Source organism: Triticum aestivum, chromosome 3D (assembly GCF_018294505.1).
Source record: "Triticum aestivum cultivar Chinese Spring chromosome 3D, IWGSC CS RefSeq v2.1, whole genome shotgun sequence".
In the NCBI taxonomy this organism is placed as follows: domain Eukaryota; kingdom Viridiplantae; phylum Streptophyta; class Magnoliopsida; order Poales; family Poaceae; genus Triticum; species Triticum aestivum.
The window spans coordinates 358307098-358327500 of record NC_057802.1 but is presented as its reverse complement, the minus strand read 5'-3'; the positions used below and the strand labels follow the sequence as shown (position 1 = coordinate 358327500).

The window sequence follows — 20403 nt, the reverse complement described above, 5'->3', positions numbered from 1 at the left end:
ACAGTCAGCTGGTTGAGGAAGTCACCAAGATGTTTGATTGGGCAGATCAGAACAACAGGGTCATGAGTGATGAAGAGTTCAAGCAGAAGCAGATGGATGTGGACAAGGACATGGAGAAGCTAGCTATCAGCAAGGAGAAGCAGAGTGTTGACTTTGGCAAGATGAAGGAGATGGAGAAGCTGGCTCAGGAGCTGAAGGAGATGAAGTGCATTCTTAGGTCTCAGGGGGAGATCATTAGGAACACAAGGAAGGAGAGGGATGAGATGAAGAAAGAGAGGGACAGGCTGGTAGAGGAGAAGAAGAAGCTGGAGTTTCTGGTGGGTGATCTTATGAAAGCTGGTCATGGCAACAAGGACAAGCTTGCCAAGATCAAGTCAATCCTTGATGAGTGAACAATGATGTTCATCACCTCAGTTATGTTAAGCTAATATGTGGCATTGGAACAATATAGCTGGCCTTGGGGTTGTATATTTTGGGAATCCCCTAGTTATGTAATGTATGTAATGACTAGCTACAAAACTACCTCCAGTTAAGTTATGTAATGTATGTAATGACTAGCTACAAAACTACCTCCAGTTAAGTTATGTAATGTATGTAATGACTAGCTGCAAAACTACCCCAGTTATGTAATTGTTTCTGGCCATGTTAACTGCCATGTTTCTGGCCATGTTAACTGCCATGTTTCTGGCATGTTTGTACTGCCATGTTTCTGGCCATGTTTTTACTGCCATGTTTTTCAACTTCTTACTGCCATGTTTTTCAACCAAAAGCACAAGGCTATAGTAACTGGCCATTTTACAACCAAAAGCATAAAGAAATAGTAGCTGCCATGCTGCCATGTTACATCCAAGGTGGCCAAAATCTTTTAGAATAGAAAATCAAACAAGGCTTGGGCTAAAGGTGGCCAAAATCAAACAAGTAAATTGTTGTTGACACAAACATGTTCTCAACCATAAAAGTTCTCATCCATAACAGTTCTCAAACTTAGCATGGTAACACAAACAAGTTCTGAAGCTAAATACTGATTACACATAGCAGTTCACACATAGCAGTTCTCAGGCATAGTTTATGATATTTAGAAATACTTAAGGCAGGCAGTTCAAAAGACAACAGCCAAATTGTGCACTGACTAGTTGCCACTGGCATAAAAGTAACCCCTCATCCTGGTGTTCTGGAACCTCTTCCTTTTAGACCCTACTGTTGCTCCCTCTGTTGTAGTTGCAGCCCTAGGTGCCATGTAGGGCCTTCCACCTCTCCTGCTGGCTGCATTGCTTGAACCTGAAGCTCTTGTGGCAGCTTGGGAAGTAGTAGAAGCATCAATGGTGATGCTTGCCCTTGTAGAAGCAGCAGTTGTTCTTCTTGGCCTTGTAGAAGCAGCAGGCTGGGCAGGACCAGTAGAAGCAGCAGTTGATTTTCTTCCCCTGGTAGATGTAGCAGGCTGGGAATGACCAGTAGCAGTTGTTCTTCTAACCCTAGTAGTTGCAGCAGGTGGTGCACTGGTTGCAGGCTGTGCAGTAGCAGTAGAACTTCCCCCAGCTCCATGGTAGTGAGTTCTGGTTGTCTAAGAAAGCACACATCATAGCCCAACAATTAGGATGAATCAAATGATTAAAACAATGAAAACTGGTGAGGCTTGTTGTTTGTGCCAGTTTCATGGTAATAAGTTGAAAACAGTGACAACAGTGTGCATATTCCATACCTTGTGCTTGTCCTTTCTTGCCTGCAGATGAGGCTTCAGGGGCTGAGGGCAGTAGGTGTACCTATGTTTCCGCATCTTGTAGTTGCTACAGGTGATAGTTGCCATCCTTGATGTATCCTTCTTTGTTGGGACCTCAAATTGCCCCTTCCTCCTAGCTGTTTGCTTTCTGCCCTTCTTCTCTTTGAACACTGGTGGATCTATGTCAGCAGTTGGTGTCCTAGGCCAACAGTCAGGCCCTGGTATAGGGTAGATGATGTGCTTGTATGTTTCCTTATACAATGGTTTTTTGAAGAACTCATGCACATAGTCTTCAGGCTGCCCCTTCACTCTTGTAATGGCAGAAACTGCATGGTTACATGGCCAACCACATAGGTCCCACTTCTTGCAGTCACAGGTCCACTTATCAAGGTTCACACAGTAGGTAGACTCCCCACTAGTGACTTGCCAAATACCAGGACCTGCCATGTATGCAGTGCATTGCCTTGAGTACTTCTTTGACTCCTCCAACTTCTCCATATAAGTGGGTGTTATCTCCCACTTACTCTTCTCTGTCTTCTCTCTAACTGCTTGGTACTTAACCATCAACTTAGTTCTGAATCCATCTACACAGCTCCTTATTGGCTTGTTCCTCACATCTAGTATCATCTTGTTAAACACTTCACTAAGATTGTTAACTACTAGGTCTGTCTTGCATGTGTGATCCATAGCATGCCTTGCCCAAGTCTCTTTAGGGGTATCACAAAGCCACTTCCAAGCATCTTCATCCTCCTTTCTCAGTTCATTCATTGCAACCTCAAAACCATTCTTGGTGTATGAATATGCAGCATTGTCCATATGCTTCTTCAACTCCTCACTCCTGAAGCCAGCTGACTGGAAATTTGCATAGATATGTCTAAGACAATATCTTTGAGGTGAGTGTGGGAACACAGCTTGAATTGCATTCAACAGCCCCTGTTTAAGTCATTATATAGATGGCAGCAAGTATTAATCATATAACTTCATAATGGCAGCAAGTATTAATCATATAACTTCATAATGGCAGCAAGTATAACAAATTATTATTTCTAGAAATAGCTCATTCAATTGTGAAATGAAAAATATACCTTCTGTCTATTAGAGATGATTGTGTATGTGCCCCACTTGTTCCCCTCTCCAATGCAAGCTCTTAATTGGCTAAGAAACCAAGTCCAACTTTCCTTGTCCTCCTTATCAACAATACCAATTGCAATAGGGAATATGTTGTTATTCCCATCCCTACCAGTGGCAGCAAGTATCTGTTGCCCAGTAGAAAGCTTGATAAAGCAACCATCTAAACTTGTATTAAAGCATTGGGTAGTGAAATGAGTGCATTATTAAGTACAAGATATGGGCAATGAATTGGAGTAATTTAGAATGCATATAATACCTATAAAGGGCCTACACCCATTCAAGAAACCTTCTTTTGAAGCATTCAGACAGTAGAACATGTAGTGGAACCTAGGATTTGGGCTAGGATGGAGCTCAAGCTCTCTGGTAGTCACAATGCATCTGCTCCCAGGGTTGGTATCAAGCACAGCTTGAAGATAATCCCTAAACCTTGTGTATTGTCCCTTCATGTCACCTTCCACCACTTCAATGGCCAATGACCTTGCCCTGTAGGCCTTGGTCTTTGGCACTTCCAGCCCATACTTAGTCTTTGCTCTTTTTAAAATTGCATCAACACCAGCCCTTGGATTATCTCTCAGTTGCTGCTCACATGTTCTGGCCATCCAGTCAACTGTCACTTTGGTTTTTTCTCCATGTGCACCACAAGTGTGCAACAACTTCATCTTCTTGATGCAGAATGTCTTCTCATGAGCAATTGTGGATGCAGTCATGAAAAAAGGACACCCATTGTCCCTTTCTTTGCAATGCACAATGATCCTATCCTTGCAGTTCCTATGGTACTGGAAATTTCTAAGGATTCTGATATGAAAATTCCTAAGTGCTCTTCTAAACTGATACACATCAGTGAAGCACATACTCAAGCAAAGTTGGTCATGAGCATCTGGCTTGGTCTCATCATACCAGATCCTAGTCCTGGCCCTCTTGGCTTGACTCTTCCTTCCACAGGGCAGTGGTAGACCTGACTCATCATCTGAATCACTAATGCCATAGTCCCCAGGGAAACAAGCAGAATCATCAGATGGAATGAAATCAGGAATTACCTCAATGTCAGCTTCATGGTGTGATCTTGTAGTGGGGCCTGCTTTGCCTACTTTCTTGAATGTTTGAGGAAGAGGTGTCTCAGGTTCTGTGTCTGAGTCCTCTGCCTCTGGACACATCTCTTCCACTTCTGTGTCTCCTTCAAAGTGATGCATAGGATCCTCTCTCTGTTTCCTTTTCTGCTTCAGCTTCTCAATGATTTCATCTTCCTCCTCATTACCTATGTCATGCTCTTCCTCCTCAATGATTTCATCTTCCTTCTCAATGATTTCATCTTCCTCCTCAGAGCAGTCCTCACAGCAGTTCAAATCAACAAACACTTCATCATCAGAGGGGCCAACATCTTCCTGTAATTTCTCTTTGCCCTTTGCTTTCTTCAAATTCATGCTCTGTTGCGTGTTAATATATGCAAACTCTTCACCTGGCTCTACAACAGCAATAGGCACAGCATAGAGCTCTTCAACTGTGTCTTCAACAACAATAGGGAACAATACTCCTGCCTCATCTATAGAAATAATGTTGGAATCCCCCACATTACTTATAGGCACTTGTTCCTCCACAATATTTGACCTGTTAAACTCTCCTGGATTAGGCTCATTAGCCTTAATTACAGTTATGTTGAGCACCTTCTGCTCAGCATAATAGTCTAGCATCTCTTCCACACTATCTTCACTGTCAATAACCTGCATTCCTGCTGCCCCCTTTCCTTCTTCTTTCATATAGAACATGTAGTCAGCTTCAGTATATCCCTCTTCAGTCTCTAGCAGTGCTAACATGTTTATATAAGTAATTTCTGACAGAGAAATGGTCCTCTCCAAGTTGTCTCTCCCTTGAAAATGGTACCTTATTTCCCATATCTCATCATCCAAACTACAGAAAATTGAGGAGAATTAGTGCTTCATTGATTCTGTTTTAATAATGTAACATGTTATTCAGACAAGATATTAGCACTATCTTCACTGTCAATAAGGACTAAACAAAGCATTCATGCATAAAACCATAAACCCAGAGCTATATTTCCTACTGAAACATGTTGTACAGAAAAGATATTAACTATATCAGCTACAACACTTGAGTAAACAAACAATAATCTTCAGTAAACAAAGCACTAAAATCAAACTGCCCTAAAATCTCCTAAAATCTAACAACCCTAAAATTTCCTAAAATCTAACAGCCCATTAACAACCGTACTGTAACATGATAGGTTTATATGCAATCTAACAACCCTAAAATTTCCAGTGAATCCAATGAAGAGAGGGGTGGAGGGGGAAGAAATCTTACCACACGCCGCCGAACCCTGAAGCCCACTGATGGCCTTCTCCCATGCCTGAAGCCCTGATCTTGCGTGCTAGGGCCGCCGCCGCACGGCGCTCTATGTCCCACTCCGGCGGCGAGGGGGGCGAAGGGGATCGCTCCGGTGAAGGAGCCCGCTGCGTCGGCAAGCTACTGCTGCCGAACCAGTTGTCCACCTCCGAGAACCCATCACCATCGCCTCCAGTTCCTCCGCCGCCTGCTGACTCGCCGCCGCCGCCGGTAGGTTTAGCCGCCGCCGCCATCGCAGGACAGAGAGAGAGACGGGGGGAAGAGGGGAGAATGGACAGAGAGAGGCAATAATAAATGGTTATTATTATATTTCTTTGTTCATGATAATAGTCTATTATTCATGCTATAATTGTATTGTCCAAAAATCGTAATACATGTGTGAATACATAGACCACAACGTGTCCCTAGTAAGCCTCTAGTTGACTAGCTCGTTGATCAACAGATAGTCATGGTTTCCTGACTATGGACATTAGATGTCATTGATAACGGGATCACATCATTAGGAGAATGATGTGATGGACAAGACCCAATCATAAGCATAGCATAAAAGATCGTGTAGTTTCGTTTGCTAGAGCTTTTCCAATGTCAAGTATCTTTTCCTTAGACCATGAGATCGTGCAACTCCCGGATACCGTAGGAGTGCTTTGGGTGTGCCAAACGTCACAACGTAACTGGGTGACTATAAAGGTGCACTACGGGTATCTCCAAAAGTGTCTGTTGGGTTGGCACGGATCGAGACTGGGATTTGTCACTCCGTGTGACGGAGAGGTATCTCTGGGCCCACTCGGTAATGCATCATCATAATGAGCTCAATGTGACTAAGGCGTTAGTCACGGGATCATGCATTACGGTACGAGTAAAGAGACTTGCCGGTAACGAGATTGAACAAGGTATTGGGATACCGACGATCGAATCTCGGGCAAGTAACATACCGATTGACAAAGGGAATTGCATACGGATTGATTGAATCCTCGACACCGTGGTTCATCCGATGAGATCATCGTGGAACATGTGGGAGCCAACATGGGTATCCAGATCCCGCTGTTGGTTATTGACCGGAGAGGCGTCTCGGTCATGTCTGCATGTCTCCCGAACCCGTAGGGTCTACACACTTAAGGTCCGGTGACGCTAGGGTTGTAGAGATATATGTATGCGGAAACCCGAAAGTTGTTCGGAGTCCCGGATGAGATCCCGGACGTCACGAGAGGTTCCGGAATGGTCCGGAGGTGAAGAATTATATATAGGAAGTCCAGTTTCGGCCACCGGGAAAGTTTCGGGGGTTACCGGTATTGTACCGGGACCACCGGAAGGGTCCCGGGGGTCCACCGGGTGGGGCCACCTATCCCGGAGGGCCTCGTGGGCTGAAAGTGGAAGGGAACCAGCCCTTAGTGGGCTGGGGCTCCCCCCTTGGGCCTCCCCCCATGCGCCTAGGGTTGGGAACCCTGGGGGGGAGCTTCCCCCTTGCCTTGGGGGGCAAGGCACCCCTTCCCCCCCACTTGGCCGCCGCCCCCCTTTGGATCTGATCTCCAGGGCCGGCGCCCCCCCAGGGGGCCTATATAAAGGGGGGGAGGGAGGGCAGCACACAACATCCTTGGGCGCCTCCCTCCTCCCCTGCAACACCTCTCTCTCTCTCGCAGAAGCTCGGCGTAGCCCTGCCGGGAGAACCGCTACATCCACCACCATGCCGTCGTGCTACTGGATCTCCATCAACCTCTGCTTCCCCCTTGCTGGATCAAGAAGGAGGAGACGTCGCTGCACCGTACGTGTGTTGAACGCGGAGGTGCCGTCCGTTCGGCACTCGGTCATCGGTGATTTGGATCACGGCGAGTACGACTCCGTCATCCACGTTCATTGGAACGCTTCCGCTCGCAATCTACAAGGGTATGTAGATGCACTCCTTTCCCCTCGTTGCTAGTAGACTCCATAGATGCATCTTGGTGAGCGTAGGAAAATTTTAAATTATGCTACGATTCCCAACAGTGGCATCATGAGCCAGGCCTATGCGTAGTTACTATGCACGAGTAGAACACAAAGCAGTTGTGGGCATTGAGTTTGCCAATTCTTCTTGCCGCTACTAGTCGTTTCTTGTTTCGGCGGCATTGTAGGATGAAGCGTCCCGGACCGACCTTACACGTATGCTTACGTGAGACAGGTTCCACCGACTGACATGCACTAGTTGCATAAGGTGGCTAGCGGGTGTCTGTCTCTCCTACTTTAGTCGGAACGGATTCGATGAAAAGGGTCCTTATGAAGGGTAAATAGAAATTGGCAAATCACGTTGTGGTCATACGTAGGGAAGAAATCGTTCTTGCTAGAAACCTACAAACCACCTAAAACTTGCAACAACAATTAGAGGACGTCTAACTTGTTTTTGCAGCAAGTGCTATGTGATGTGATATGGCCAGAAGATGTGATGAACGATATATGTGATGTATGAGATTGATCATATTCTTGTAATAGGAATCACGACTTGCATGTCGATGAGTATGACAACCGGCAGGAGCCATAGGAGTTGTCTTTATTATTTTGCATGACCTGCGTGTCATTGAATAACGCCATGTAATTTACTTTACTTTGTTGCTAAACGCGTTAGCCATACAAGTAGAAGTAATCGTTGGCGTGACGACTTCATGAAGACACAATGATGGAGATCATGATGATGGAGATCATGGTGTCATGCCGGTGACGAAGATGATCATGGTGCCCCGAAGATGGAGATCAAAGGAGCATAATGATATTGGCCATATCATGTCACTATTTGATTGCATGTGATGTTTATCATGTTTTTGCATCTTATTTGCTTAGAACGACGGTAGTAAGTAAGATGATCCCTTATAATAATTTCAAGAAAGTGTTCACCCTAACTGTGCACCGTTGCGAAGGTTCGTTGTTTCGAAGCACCACGTGATGATCGGGTGTGATAGATTCTAATGTTCGAATACAACGGGTGTTGACGAGCCTAGCATGTACAGACATGGCCTCGGAACACACGCAATACACTTAGGTTGACTTGACGAGCCTAGCATGTACAGACATGGCCTCGGAACACGGAGGACCGAAAGGTCGAGCATGAGTCGTATAGAAGATACGATCAACATGGAGATGTTCACCGATCTTGACTAGTCCGTCTCACGTGATGATCGGACACAGCCTAGTTGAATTCGGATCATGTTTCACTTAGATGACTAGAGGGATGTCTATCTGAGTGGGAGTTCATTAAAAATTTGATTAGATGAACTTAATTATCATGAACTTAGTCTAAAATCTTTACACTATGTATTGTAGATCAAATGGCCCACGTTGTCCTCAATTTCAACGCGTTCCTAGAGAAAACCAAGCTGAAAGATGATGGCAGCAACTATACGGACTGGGTCCGGAACCTGAGGATCATCCTCATAGCAGCCAAGAAAGATTATGTCTTAGAAGCACCGCTAGGTGAAGCACCAATCCCAGAGAACCAAGACGTTATGAACGCTTGGCAGCAGCGTGCTGATGATTACTCCCTCGTTCAGTGCGGCATGCTTTACAGCCTAGAACCGGGTCTCCAAAAGCGTTTTGAGAGACATGGAGCATATGAGATGTTCGAGGAGCTGAAATTAGTTTTTCAAGCTCATGCCCGGGTCGAGAGATATGATGTCTTCGACAAGTTCTTCAGCTGTAAAATGGAGGAGAACAGTTCTGTTAGTGAGCACATACTCAAAATGTCTGGGTTGCACAACCGCTTGTCTCAGCTGGGAGTTAATCTCCCGGATGACGCGGTCATTGACAGAATCCTCCGGTCGCTTCCACCAAGCTACAAGAGCTTTGTGATGAACTACAATATGCAGGGGATGGAAAAGACCATTCCCGAGGTATATTCAATGCTGAAATCAGCGGAAGGGGAGATCAGAAAAGAACATCAAGTGTTGATGGTGAATAAAACCACTAAGTTCAAGAAGGGCAAGGGTAAGAAGAACTTCAAGAAGGACGGCAAGGGAGTTGCCGCGCCCGGTAAACCAGTTACTGGGAAGAAGTCGAAGAATGGACCCAAGCCTGAAACTGAGTGCTTTTATTGCAAGGGAAGTGGTCACTGGAAGCGGAACTGCCCCAAATATTTAGCGGACAAGAAGAAGGCCGGCAACACCCAAGGTATATGTGATATACAAGTAATTGATGTGTACCTTACCAGTACTCGTAGTAGCTCCTGGGTATTTGATACCGGTGCGGTTGCTCATATTTGTAACTCAAAACAGGAACTACGGAATAAACGGAGACTGGCAAAGGACGAGGTGACGATGCGCGTCGGGAATGGTTCCAAGGTCGATGTGATCGCCGTCGGCACGCTACCTCTGCATCTCCCTACGGGATTAGTTTTAAACCTCAATAATTGTTATTTAGTGCCAGCTTTGAGCATGAACATTGTATCTGGATCTCGTTTAATTCGAGATGGCTACTCATTTAAATCCGAGAATAATGGTTGTTCTATTTATTTGAGAGATATGTTTTATGGTCATGCCCCGCTGGTCAATGGTTTATTTTTGATGAATCTCGAACGTGATGTTACACATGTTCATAGTGTGAATACCAAAAGATGTAAAGTTGATAACGATAGTCCCACATACTTGTGGCACTGCCGCCTTGGTCACATTGGTGTCAAGCGCATGAAGAAACTCCATGCAGATGGACTTTTGGAGTCTCTTGATTACGAATCATTTGACACGTGCGAACCATGCCTCATGGGTAAGATGACCAAGACTCCGTTCTCCGGAACAATGGAGCGAGCAACCAACTTATTGGAAATCATACATACCGATGTGTGTGGTCCAATGAGTGTTGAGGCTCGCGGAGGATATCGTTATGTTCTCACTCTCACTGATGATTTAAGTAGATATGGGTATGTCTACCTAATGAAACACAAGTCTGAAACCTTTGAAAAGTTCAAGGAATTTCAGAGTGAAGTTGAGAATCAACGTGACAGAAAAATAAAATTCTTACGATCAGATCGTGGTGGAGAATATTTAAGTCACGAGTTTGGTGCACACTTAAGGAAATGTGGAATAGTTTCACAGCTCACACCGCCTGGAACACCTCAGAGAAATGGTGTGTCCGAACGTCGTAATCGCACTCTATTGGATATGGTGTGATCTATGATGTCTCTTACCAATTTACCGCTCTCATTTTGGGGCTATGCTTTAGAGACTGCCGCATTCACTTTAAATAGGGCTCCGTCGAAATCCGTTGAGACGACACCGTATGAATTATGGTTTGGGAAGAAACCTAAGCTGTCGTTTCTAAAAGTTTGGGGATGCGATGCTTATGTCAAGAAACTTCAACCTGAAAAGCTCGAACCCAAATCGGAAAAATGCGTCTTCATAGGATGCCCTAAGGAAACTATTGGGTACACCTTCTACCTCAGATCCGAAGGCAAGATCTTCGTTGCCAAGAACGGGTCCTTTCTAGAGAAGGAGTTTCTCTCGAAAGAATTGAGTGGGAGGAAAGTGGAACTTGATGAGGTGATAGTCACCCCTTCCGAACCGGAAAGTAGCGCAGCGCGGGAAAATGTTCCTGTGGTGCCTACACCGTCTAGGGAGGAAGTTAATGATGATGATCATGAAGCTTCGGATCAAGTTACTGAACTTCGTAGGTCCACAAGGACACGTTCCGCACCAGAGTGGTACGGCAACCCTGTCCTGGAAATCATGTTGTTAGACAACGGTGAACCTTCGAACTATGAAGAAGCGATGGCGGGCCCGGATTCCGACAAATGGCTAGAAGCCATGAAATCCGAGATAGAATCCATGTATGAAAATAAAGTATGGACTTTGACTGACTTGCCCGATGAGCGGCGAGCCATAGAAAACAAATGGATCTTTAAGAAAAAGACGGACGCAGATGGTAATGTGACCATCTACAAAGCTCGACTTGTCGCTAAGGGTTATCGACAAGTTCAAGGGGTTGACTACGATGAGACTTTCTCACCCGTAGCGAAGCTGAAGTCCGTCCGAATCATGTTAGCAATTGCCGCATACTATGATTATGAGATATGGCAGATGGACGTCAAAACGGCATTCCTTAACGGCTTCCTTAAGGAAGAGTTGTATATGATGCAGCCGGAAGGTTTTGTCGATCCTAAGAATGCTAAAAAAGTATGCAAGCTCCAGCGCTCAATTTATGGGCTGGTGCAAGCATCTCGGAGTTGGAACATTCGCTTTGATGAGATGATCAACGCGTTTGGGTTTACACAGACTTATGGAGAAGCCTGTGTTTACAAGAAAGTGAGTGGGAGCTCTGTAGCATTTCTCATATTATATGTGGATGACATACTATTGATGGGAAATGATATAGAATTCTTGGAAAGTATAAAGGCCTATTTGAATAAGTGTTTTCAATGAAGGACCTTGGAGAAGCTGCTTATATATTAGGCATCAAGATCTATAGAGATAGATCAAGACGCCTCATTAGTCTTTCACAAAGTACATACCTTGACAAGATATTGAAGAAGTTCAATATGGATCAGTCCAAGAAGGGGTTCTTGCCTGTATTGCAAGGTGTGCAATTGAGCACGGCTCAATGCCCGACCACGGCAGAAGATATAGAAGAGATGAGTGTCATCCCCTATTCCTCGGCCATAGGGTCTATTATGTATGCCATGCTGTGTACCAGACCTGATGTAAACCTTGCCGTAAGTTTGGTAGGAAGGTACCAAAGTAATCCCGGCAAGGAACACTGGACAGCGGTCAAGAATATCCTGAAGTACCTGAAGAGGACTAAGGATATGTTTCTCGTTTATGGAGGTGACGAAGAGCTCGTCGTAAAGGGTTACGTCGACGCTAGCTTCGACACAGATCTGGATGACTCGAAGTCACAAACCGGATACGTGTATATTTTGAATGGAGGAGCAGTAAGCTGGTGCAGTTGCAAGCAAAGCGTCGTGGCGGGATCTACATGTGAAGCGGAGTACATGGCAGCCTCGGAGGCAGCACAGGAAGCAGTCTGGATGAAGGAGTTCATTACCGACCTAGGGGTGATTCCCAATGCGTCAGGCCCGATGACTCTCTTCTGTGACAACACTAGAGCTATTGCCCTTGCGAAGGAGCCCATGTTTCACAGGAAGACCAGGCATATCAAGCGTCGCTTCAACTCCATTCGTGAAAGTGTTCAAAATGGAGACATAGATATTTGTAAAGTACATACGGACCTGAATGTAGCAGATCCGTTGACTAAACCTCTCCCTAGGGCAAAACATGATCAACACCAGGACGCAACGGGTGTTTGATTCATCACAATGTAAGTAGATTATTGACTCTAGTGCAAGTGGGAGACTGTTGGAAATATGCCCTAGAGGCAATAATAAATGGTTATTATTATATTTCTTTGTTCATGATAATAGTCTATTATTCATGCTATAATTGTATTGTCCGGAAATCGTAATACATGTGTGAATACATAGACCACAACGTGTCCCTAGTAAGCCTCTAGTTGACTAGCTCGTTGATCAACAGATAGTCATGGTTTCCTGACTATGGACATTAGATGTCATTGATAACGGGATCACATCATTAGGAGAATGATGTGATGGACAAGACCCAATCATAAGCATAGCATAAAAGATCGTGTAGTTTCGTTTGCTAGAGCTTTTCCAATGTCAAGTATCTTTTCCTTAGACCATGAGATCGTGCAACTCCCGGATACCGTAGGAGTGCTTTGGGTGTGCCAAACGTCACAACGTAACTGGGTGACTATAAAGGTGCACTACGGGTATCTCCGAAAGTGTCTGTTGGGTTGGCACGGATCGAGACTGGGATTTGTCACTCCGTGTGACGGAGAGGTATCTCTGGGCCCACTCGGTAATGCATCATCATAATGAGCTCAATGTGACTAAGGCGTTAGTCACGGGATCATGCATTACGGTACGAGTAAAGAGACTTGCCGGTAACGAGATTGAACAAGGTATTGGGATACCGACGATCGAATCTCGGGCAAGTAACATACCGATTGACAAAGGGAATTGCATACGGATTGATTGAATCCTCGACACCGTGGTTCATCCGATGAGATCATCGTGGAACATGTGGGAGCCAACATGGGTATCCAGATCCCGCTGTTGGTTATTGACCGGAGAGGCGTCTCGGTCATGTCTGCATGTCTCCCGAACCCGTAGGGTCTACACACTTAAGGTCCGGTGACGCTAGGGTTGTAGAGATATATGTATGCGGAAACCCGAAAGTTGTTCGGAGTCCCGGATGAGATCTCGGACGTCACGAGAGGTTCCGGAATGGTCCGGAGGTGAAGAATTATATATAGGAAGTCCAGTTTCGGCCACCGGGAAAGTTTCGGGGGTTACCGGTATTGTACCGGGACCACCGGAAGGGTCCCGGGGGTCCACCGGGTGGGGCCACCTATCCCGGAGGGCCTCGTGGGCTGAAAGTGGAAGGGAACCAGCCCTTAGTGGGCTGGGGCGCCCCCCTTGGGCCTCCCCCATGCGCCTAGGGTTGGGAACCCTAGGGGGAGCTTCCCCCTTGCCTTGGGGGGCAAGGCACCCCTTCCCCCCCACTTGGCCGCCGCCGCCCCCCTTTGGATCTGATCTCCAGGGCCGGCGCCCCCCCAGGGGGCCTATATAAAGGGGGGAGGGAGGGCAGCACACAACAGCCTTGGGCGCCTCTCTCCTCCCCTGCAACACCTCTCTCTCTCGCAGAAGCTCGGCGTAGCCCTGCCGGGAGAACCGCTACATCCACCACCATGCCGTCGTGCTGCTGGATCTCCATCAACCTCTCCTTCCCCCTTGCTGGATCAAGAAGGAGGAGACGTCGCTGCACCGTACGTGTGTTGAACGCGGAGGTGCCGTCCGTTCGGCACTCGGTCATCGGTGATTTGGATCACGGCGAGTACGACTCCGTCATCCACGTTCATTGGAACGCTTCCGCTCGCAATCTACAAGGGTATGTAGATGCACTCCTTTCCCCTCGTTGCTAGTAGACTCCATAGATGCATCTTGGTGAGCGTAGGAAAAATTTAAATTATGCTACGATTCCCAACAGAGAGAGCCGCGACCGCCGCGACCGCTTTGATTACGCGCGTGCCGTAACGGCCGTCAACCCACTCGCCGTCTGGCCTCGCCCACGTGGCACCTGACGGGTGGGCCAGCCCTGTCAGAAATCGGGTTAACTGCGGCAAACCGGTCATTTGTTTTTATTGAGAAAATTTACAAGTAAAGTGGTGGATTTTTGGGACGCGCTAGAAATGTGGTGGCAGTTGGATGCTTTAACTTCAAATGTGGTGTTTTTTGCAATTCACTCAAATGAAGTGGATCGCATGCGTGTGGTTACAGCGTTTTATGGTGGAGCTGGCATGTCCGGAACAAGATCGTTCACGACAAACAACCCCCCATGGTGGAAGCGTCCCAACGTCTTGTCATCAGCTATGATGATGCACTTTGGTGTATACGACTCTTCCCTATGAGCGATACGGTGAAAGGAAAGATGTACTACCGCGTGCGGGGTACATCTCTCCATGCTTGATTGCTCCATCGACGCAACCCCCAAGTGGTCACCCTCGTCGACTGGTCGTGTTAATTTAAATGTAGATGGCTCATTTGTTGAAGCTAATGGCGGAGCGGCAGGAGCAGGCATGATTCTTTGTGATAGTGATGGCAACATCATTTTCTCTGCCTGCCGCTCCATCTTGTTCTGCGATGGGACACCGCAAGATGAACTTTTAGCTTGCCATGAGGGTCTAAACGTCGCCCTTCAGTTGTCTACACTCCCGGTAGATGTTGAGATGGATTGCATGGACACAGTCAAGCTAATCCGGTCGTCGACTCTCGATAGATCGCCACACGCGATGATAATACAAGAAGTTAAAAGGCTCTTTGGTGATAGGGATGTCAGTATTGTTCATGTTAGTAGGAATCAGAATGTTGTTAGTCACTCTCTCGCCCTTTGGGTTGAACAGAAGGCCGAACAACGTCGTGGTTGCACTCTGGGTGTGCAGATGTTCCTCTGCTTTGTAGGAACGAACTCATTATTCTTTGAGCAATGAAATTCCTTTTAACCCTGCAAAAAGAAAAGTACACGTGAAGCACGCAAAGGGGGAAGTGAGCCAAAGGCTCCTATATGCGAGGGAAACATACGCTTTGTGGTTTTCTCTGGTTTTCTCTTTTCTTTTTGGTTTTCTTATGTGCTTCCCATTACAGATGTTTGTACTACACAGTGTAGGCAGATTCACTGAAAGGCGCGAGTAAGTGTGTTGCACAACCTGCGAAAATGTGTTGTGCATTAAGGCTGGTCACAATAAGAGTATCATAGCTAGTATCACGCATGCCAACTAGACATTTACGTTGAGGTGACACATAATTTAGTGAGAGGAGAGAGGATTGAGTATCATGATATGATACCGTATCATATTAAATGATGTAGTAGTATATGTCTTGCATGGCGATAAATGATCCAATATGATACCAAACTATTATATTATGCATTATAGAGGTAATATTATACACTAGTATCATATGCATGGTCCTAGTATATGATACTTCCCATTGTGACTAGTCTAACTAAGGTGTGTTGCATGACGCGTAAAGATGTGATGCGCGACACATGAAGGTGTGTTGCGCTGCGCACCGCTTACGTGAAGTTATGTTGTGTAACGCATGCAAGGTGTGTTGTGCGGCGCGTAAAGGTGTATTGCATGACGAAGCACAAGCACACCACCAACAGGGAGCATAAGTAAAAAAAATTGATGATGTGTGAGCACAAGTTTGTTATATTTGGTAGCACAAGTTACGTCCAAAAATAGTTTGTCGAAACTTATCAACACGAAATCTAGTTTCAAATATCTCAACACTAAGATAGCTTAGTATCCCAAAACATTAACTAGAAGTTGATCTTGGTCGAGAGGGAGCCAAGTCATCTACCCACTGTAACCAGATGGATCTCCTTGCTTCCCACCTACACAACACCAGACACAAGCCAGAGCCAGAGGAGCCAAGAGGAAGCACACGGCGGGAAGGAGACGGTTAGGCCAACCGTTTTTGCCCCTTCGTTCACCCCTCCACTCTTGGCGCCAAAGCAAAGCCGTTAGATTATTGGTCACCATCTCAAACCCAACTCGCCTCTTCCCTCCCACCCATTTATCCCTCGAGGCGCGAAGCCAACCATGCCAATGCCCCTCGTCCCCACCACCGACCACCATAATGCCGGCCGCTTCGTCGTCGGCCGCGGCAACGCCGGCAACCAGCCGCGGCGGCGGTCGGGTCTCCGCTTTCACGATGCGCGCGGTGGCACGCATGTCGAGGGCGCGATGGTTCATCTTCCTGAGGCGGGTATACCAGTACCAGAACGGCCCGAGGTCCGACCTGGGCTCCAACCCTTTCAACTCGTCCGGCTGGCTCGCTCTCGAGCTCGGCGTGATCGTCGCGCAGATGGTCATCACCACCACCGTCGTGGCCACCTCCCCAAAGGAACGCCCCGCGTGGCCGCTTCGGCTCTGGGTGTGCGCGTACAACGTCGGCAACGTGCTCAGCCTCCCACTCCTCTACTGGCGCCACCGACATTCATCGGCCGCCGGACGAGGCGACGACCCGGAGATGCACGGCGCCGGTGACGCTCTAAGGTTCAAGCTTGATACCTTAATGTTGCGCGGAACGTACAAATTGAACATTTTACATGCTTAAGTTTCTTGACGAAATTCTTTGTGTACTAATTTCAGGAACAGCTCGTATCTGATGAACAAGGCTCGGGCGTTCCTGGAGCTCTTCTTCGCGATGTGGTTTGTGATGGGCAACGTGTGGGTGTTCGACGCGCGGCTCGGGTCGTTCCACCGCGCGCCGCGGCTGTACGCGCTCTGCATCGGCCTGCTCGCCTGGAATGCCGTCGTCTACTCGCTCCCCTTCCTCCTCTTCCTCCTGCTCTGCTGCTTCGTCCCGGTCGTCGGGTACGCGCTCGGGTACAACATGAACTCGGCCTCCGTCGGCCGGGGCGCCTCCGACGAGCAGCTGGACGCGCTGCCGCGATGGCGGTTCAAGGAGCCCGACGTGCCGAGAGACCGCGAGAAAGACGATGAAGTAAGTACTTGCCGATTTCACCCGCATTTCTCTGCATATTTTCAGGCACAGGTCCTGGTCTGGATAAGTAGAAGCAAAGATAGCAGCATTTTCTTTTAGGTGAGGTCAGAAAATGGAGTACCAAAGAGGACGGATTCACCAAACATTGGCGACCTAAACTTTTAAACGTGCGCGAGCAACTCGAACATGATCCCTTTTTGGGCGATACTAAGATAAGAAGCACTAACTTTGCCTTTTGGGACGGTGCCTAAGCTCACAAGCATCTCCTTGCAATTTAGCAACATGGCAAAACATGGCCTGTTCCTTTTCTCTCTCGTTGAAACATGAACTGGTGCTATTAGTTATGGTGAACATTTGGCATGCGTGTTTAGTCCATGGATGAAAATATTGTGTAATCAACTTGCTTCAGTTCGCAACAAAAGATAGTTTTTTTTCTCTCTGAAATTGTTTCGCGTGTAAACGCAGGAGTGCTGCATATGCCTGGCGCAGTACAGGGAGAAAGAGGAGGTGAGGCAGCTGCCCTGCACACACATGTTCCACCTGAAATGCGTGGACAGGTGGCTGAGGATCATCTCCTCTTGCCCTCTCTGCAAGCAAGAGCTCAGCTGACCGATGGCTGCACATATACGGCGCAACGGTGATTGATCAGTGGAGCTTGCATTCCAAGCCAGAGATGCGTCGATCGGATGGCGCGGCGCGCTCCGACGCATGCAGCGCACCTCACTGACCTCTTTCGCCAACCCTCTACTAACCTAGACACTGACCAGCGATGGAGACACCTCTGTTGCAGCTCGAGATAGATTAATTTACCAGCTTGGGCAGGTGGGAAATGTGTAAAGAAATTGTTGTAGCCATGAGCAGGCGGCCTACAATACAAGTACTGTTTGTTCTCCGCTTAGCTCATTAATTGTACCATGCCAACAGCCAAGAACTGCCAGATGCTGTTGTTCTTGCGAAAGCACATCTCAACAATTACAAGAACATGCATAGATGGACACAAAAACAAGGGGAAATAAGAAATAGGCCATTGCAATTCTTTTATCAATAATCTCGTAGCAAGAAAGCAAATACATGTGTATATGTATAAGCTCTGTTTTTTTAGCAAAATGTATACGCTCCCTTCGGAACATAATTAATAAATACCGAGGATCACACTTAGCCCGACAAAGTGCCTGAGCATCTCCAACAACCTTTGCATATTGGATCGCTAAAGACCGATGATAGAAAGAGAAGAGAGAAGGTTTAGCAATCCAATATGGTTTTTTTCTTTTGCTTTGGTATCCTTTGTATATTGGATTGCTATATTTACACAAAACACACAATAACATGTGGAGATAGTTTGTCATGGACGCATGGCACACTAGCATATGCACATTTATACATATACTGGCAAAACTCTCGTACACGTACACACATGCGTACATGTACATGTACACGTACACACGCACACACGCGTACCCGTACATGTACACACCCTAGTACGCGTACAACACACATGCACACAACACACTAGTACACACACTCACACGTGCATAACACACGCGTACACAGTACATGAAAAAAAACACGTACACACCACACACGCGTATACAACACACAAATAATACACTAGTACACGGGCCCATCTGTCAGATTTGCTAAGCATTGTAAAAAAAATTGATGGGTACCACTTATACAAAAGCTGTTGGAGGAGGTCTTTTGGCCAAAATTACCAAAATAGCAATTGAGCGCAAATATACAAAGGCTGTTAGAGATGCCCTAACAGTTATCAAGATTAGACCAAGTCAATACAAGTCAAGCCCTTAATTATGGTCAACAAGTCATCAACAAAGAAAAAAAAGACAAAGCCAAAGAGGTTTTTTTTACTTAGAATAAAACAATGCCCGTGCGTTGCAACGGAATATAAATATTCTAGTACATTACCTTGTGATTTACCTGTCAATAATAATGCGATTGTGCAGATAAATGTTCATCAAATTCTGATCGTGAATTACCTTATATTTTGATTAGAAATTTGGTAAGTAAATTAAAGTCAAATTGGTTCAGAAGTTAAGTAAATCAAGATGATTGATTATCATATACATAAAAGGATGGGCGAAGGGGTGGTGGTAACAAAGGTGAAACTTTAAGGACGCGGCTAATCTGCTCCCGAGCTCAAATGAGCTCAGGTGAACAGTAAAATCAAAACTAAATCAAAAAAAATTCAAAAAATTCCAATTTTTTTTTGAGAGAAACATTGACAAAAGTTCTAAGTGCCTGCAAAAATTCGTCATGAAATCACATTCCTAGAAGGCGTGGCAAAAAAAAAAACAGTACTCTGAAAAAGCTACTTTCAAACGCATTTTGAAGCACTGAATTTGTTTTTTTTTTTGCCACGCCTTACAGGAATGTGATTTCATGATGAATTTTTGCAGGCACTTAGAACTTTTGTCAATGTTTCTCTCAAAAAAATTGGAATTTTTTGAATTTTTTTTCGATTTTTTTTCGATTTTACTGTTCATGCGGGAGCATATGAGCTCGGGCTCAAAAGATGACTTTCGAAACTTTAAGTTCTTTTTATGTAGAAGAAGAGTCTAAGCCAAAGAGGTGGGGGAAAGCAAACAAGCCGAAGTAAAGAATTGAGCCCAAGAAGGGAAGCCTGCCATGTTGGAGGGGTGAAGTGGAATGGTCTACCATTACCACAGACTTCCGCGAATGCTATGTCTCGCTCATAGCTCATGCGTCTAGCTGTAGCTTTACTCCACGGCGCGCGCATTGGATCGGCCCAATAGCATGTTATTCGTTTCGTTCATTAGCTGATGTGTTTTTTTGGTTTTCTCTTTCTTTTTGTTTTATTTTTCTTTTTTGTTAGGTTTTCTCATTTCTTCTCTGGTTTTCTTTGGTTTCCATTTTTTGCCATTATACTTCTTTTTTTTTCTTTTTTTTATGGATTTCATCGTTTTTTCTTTTTTCTTCTCATGTTCCTTTTTTTCCTTTTTTTTTGTTCTTTCTTGGTTTCCAAAGTTTTTTTATTTTTCTTTGTTCTTTATCGGTTTTCAATATTTTTCCTTCTTTGCACTTGTTTCTTTGATTTTATTTTTTCTTTCCTTTTTCTTTAGTTTTTTATTTTCATTTTTCTTTGTTTCTATTGGTTCTCATTGTACATTTTATGTATACG

At 45.8% G+C, this 20403-nt stretch overlaps 1 protein-coding gene across 1 annotated transcript; it reads left to right on the top strand.

Moving 5' to 3' along the window:
* Positions 1–16328: 16328 nt before the first annotated feature.
* LOC123074655 (E3 ubiquitin-protein ligase At4g11680) lies at positions 16329–18145 on the top strand. Its single transcript, XM_044497439.1, has 3 exons — positions 16329–16795; positions 16892–17246; positions 17712–18145. Exons 1-3 carry the CDS (start codon positions 16377–16379, stop codon positions 17853–17855), a joined length of 918 nt encoding a protein of 305 aa, XP_044353374.1. The 5' UTR covers positions 16329–16376; the 3' UTR covers positions 17856–18145.
* Positions 18146–20403: the final 2258 nt, after the last annotated feature.

What these genes read in the sequence shown, in the direction of transcription:
- LOC123074655 (XM_044497439.1), top strand. Translation starts at nt 16,377, where the DNA reads ATGCCGGCCGCTTCGTCGTCGGCCGCGGCAACGCCGGCAACCAGCCGC. An exon ending in GGCGCCGGTGACGCTCTAAG is followed by an intron (nt 16,796 to 16,891) that starts GTTCAAGCTTGA and finishes TACTAATTTCAG; the next exon opens with GAACAGCTCGTATCTGATGA. An exon ending in ACCGCGAGAAAGACGATGAA is followed by an intron (nt 17,247 to 17,711) that starts GTAAGTACTTGC and finishes GTGTAAACGCAG; the next exon opens with GAGTGCTGCATATGCCTGGC.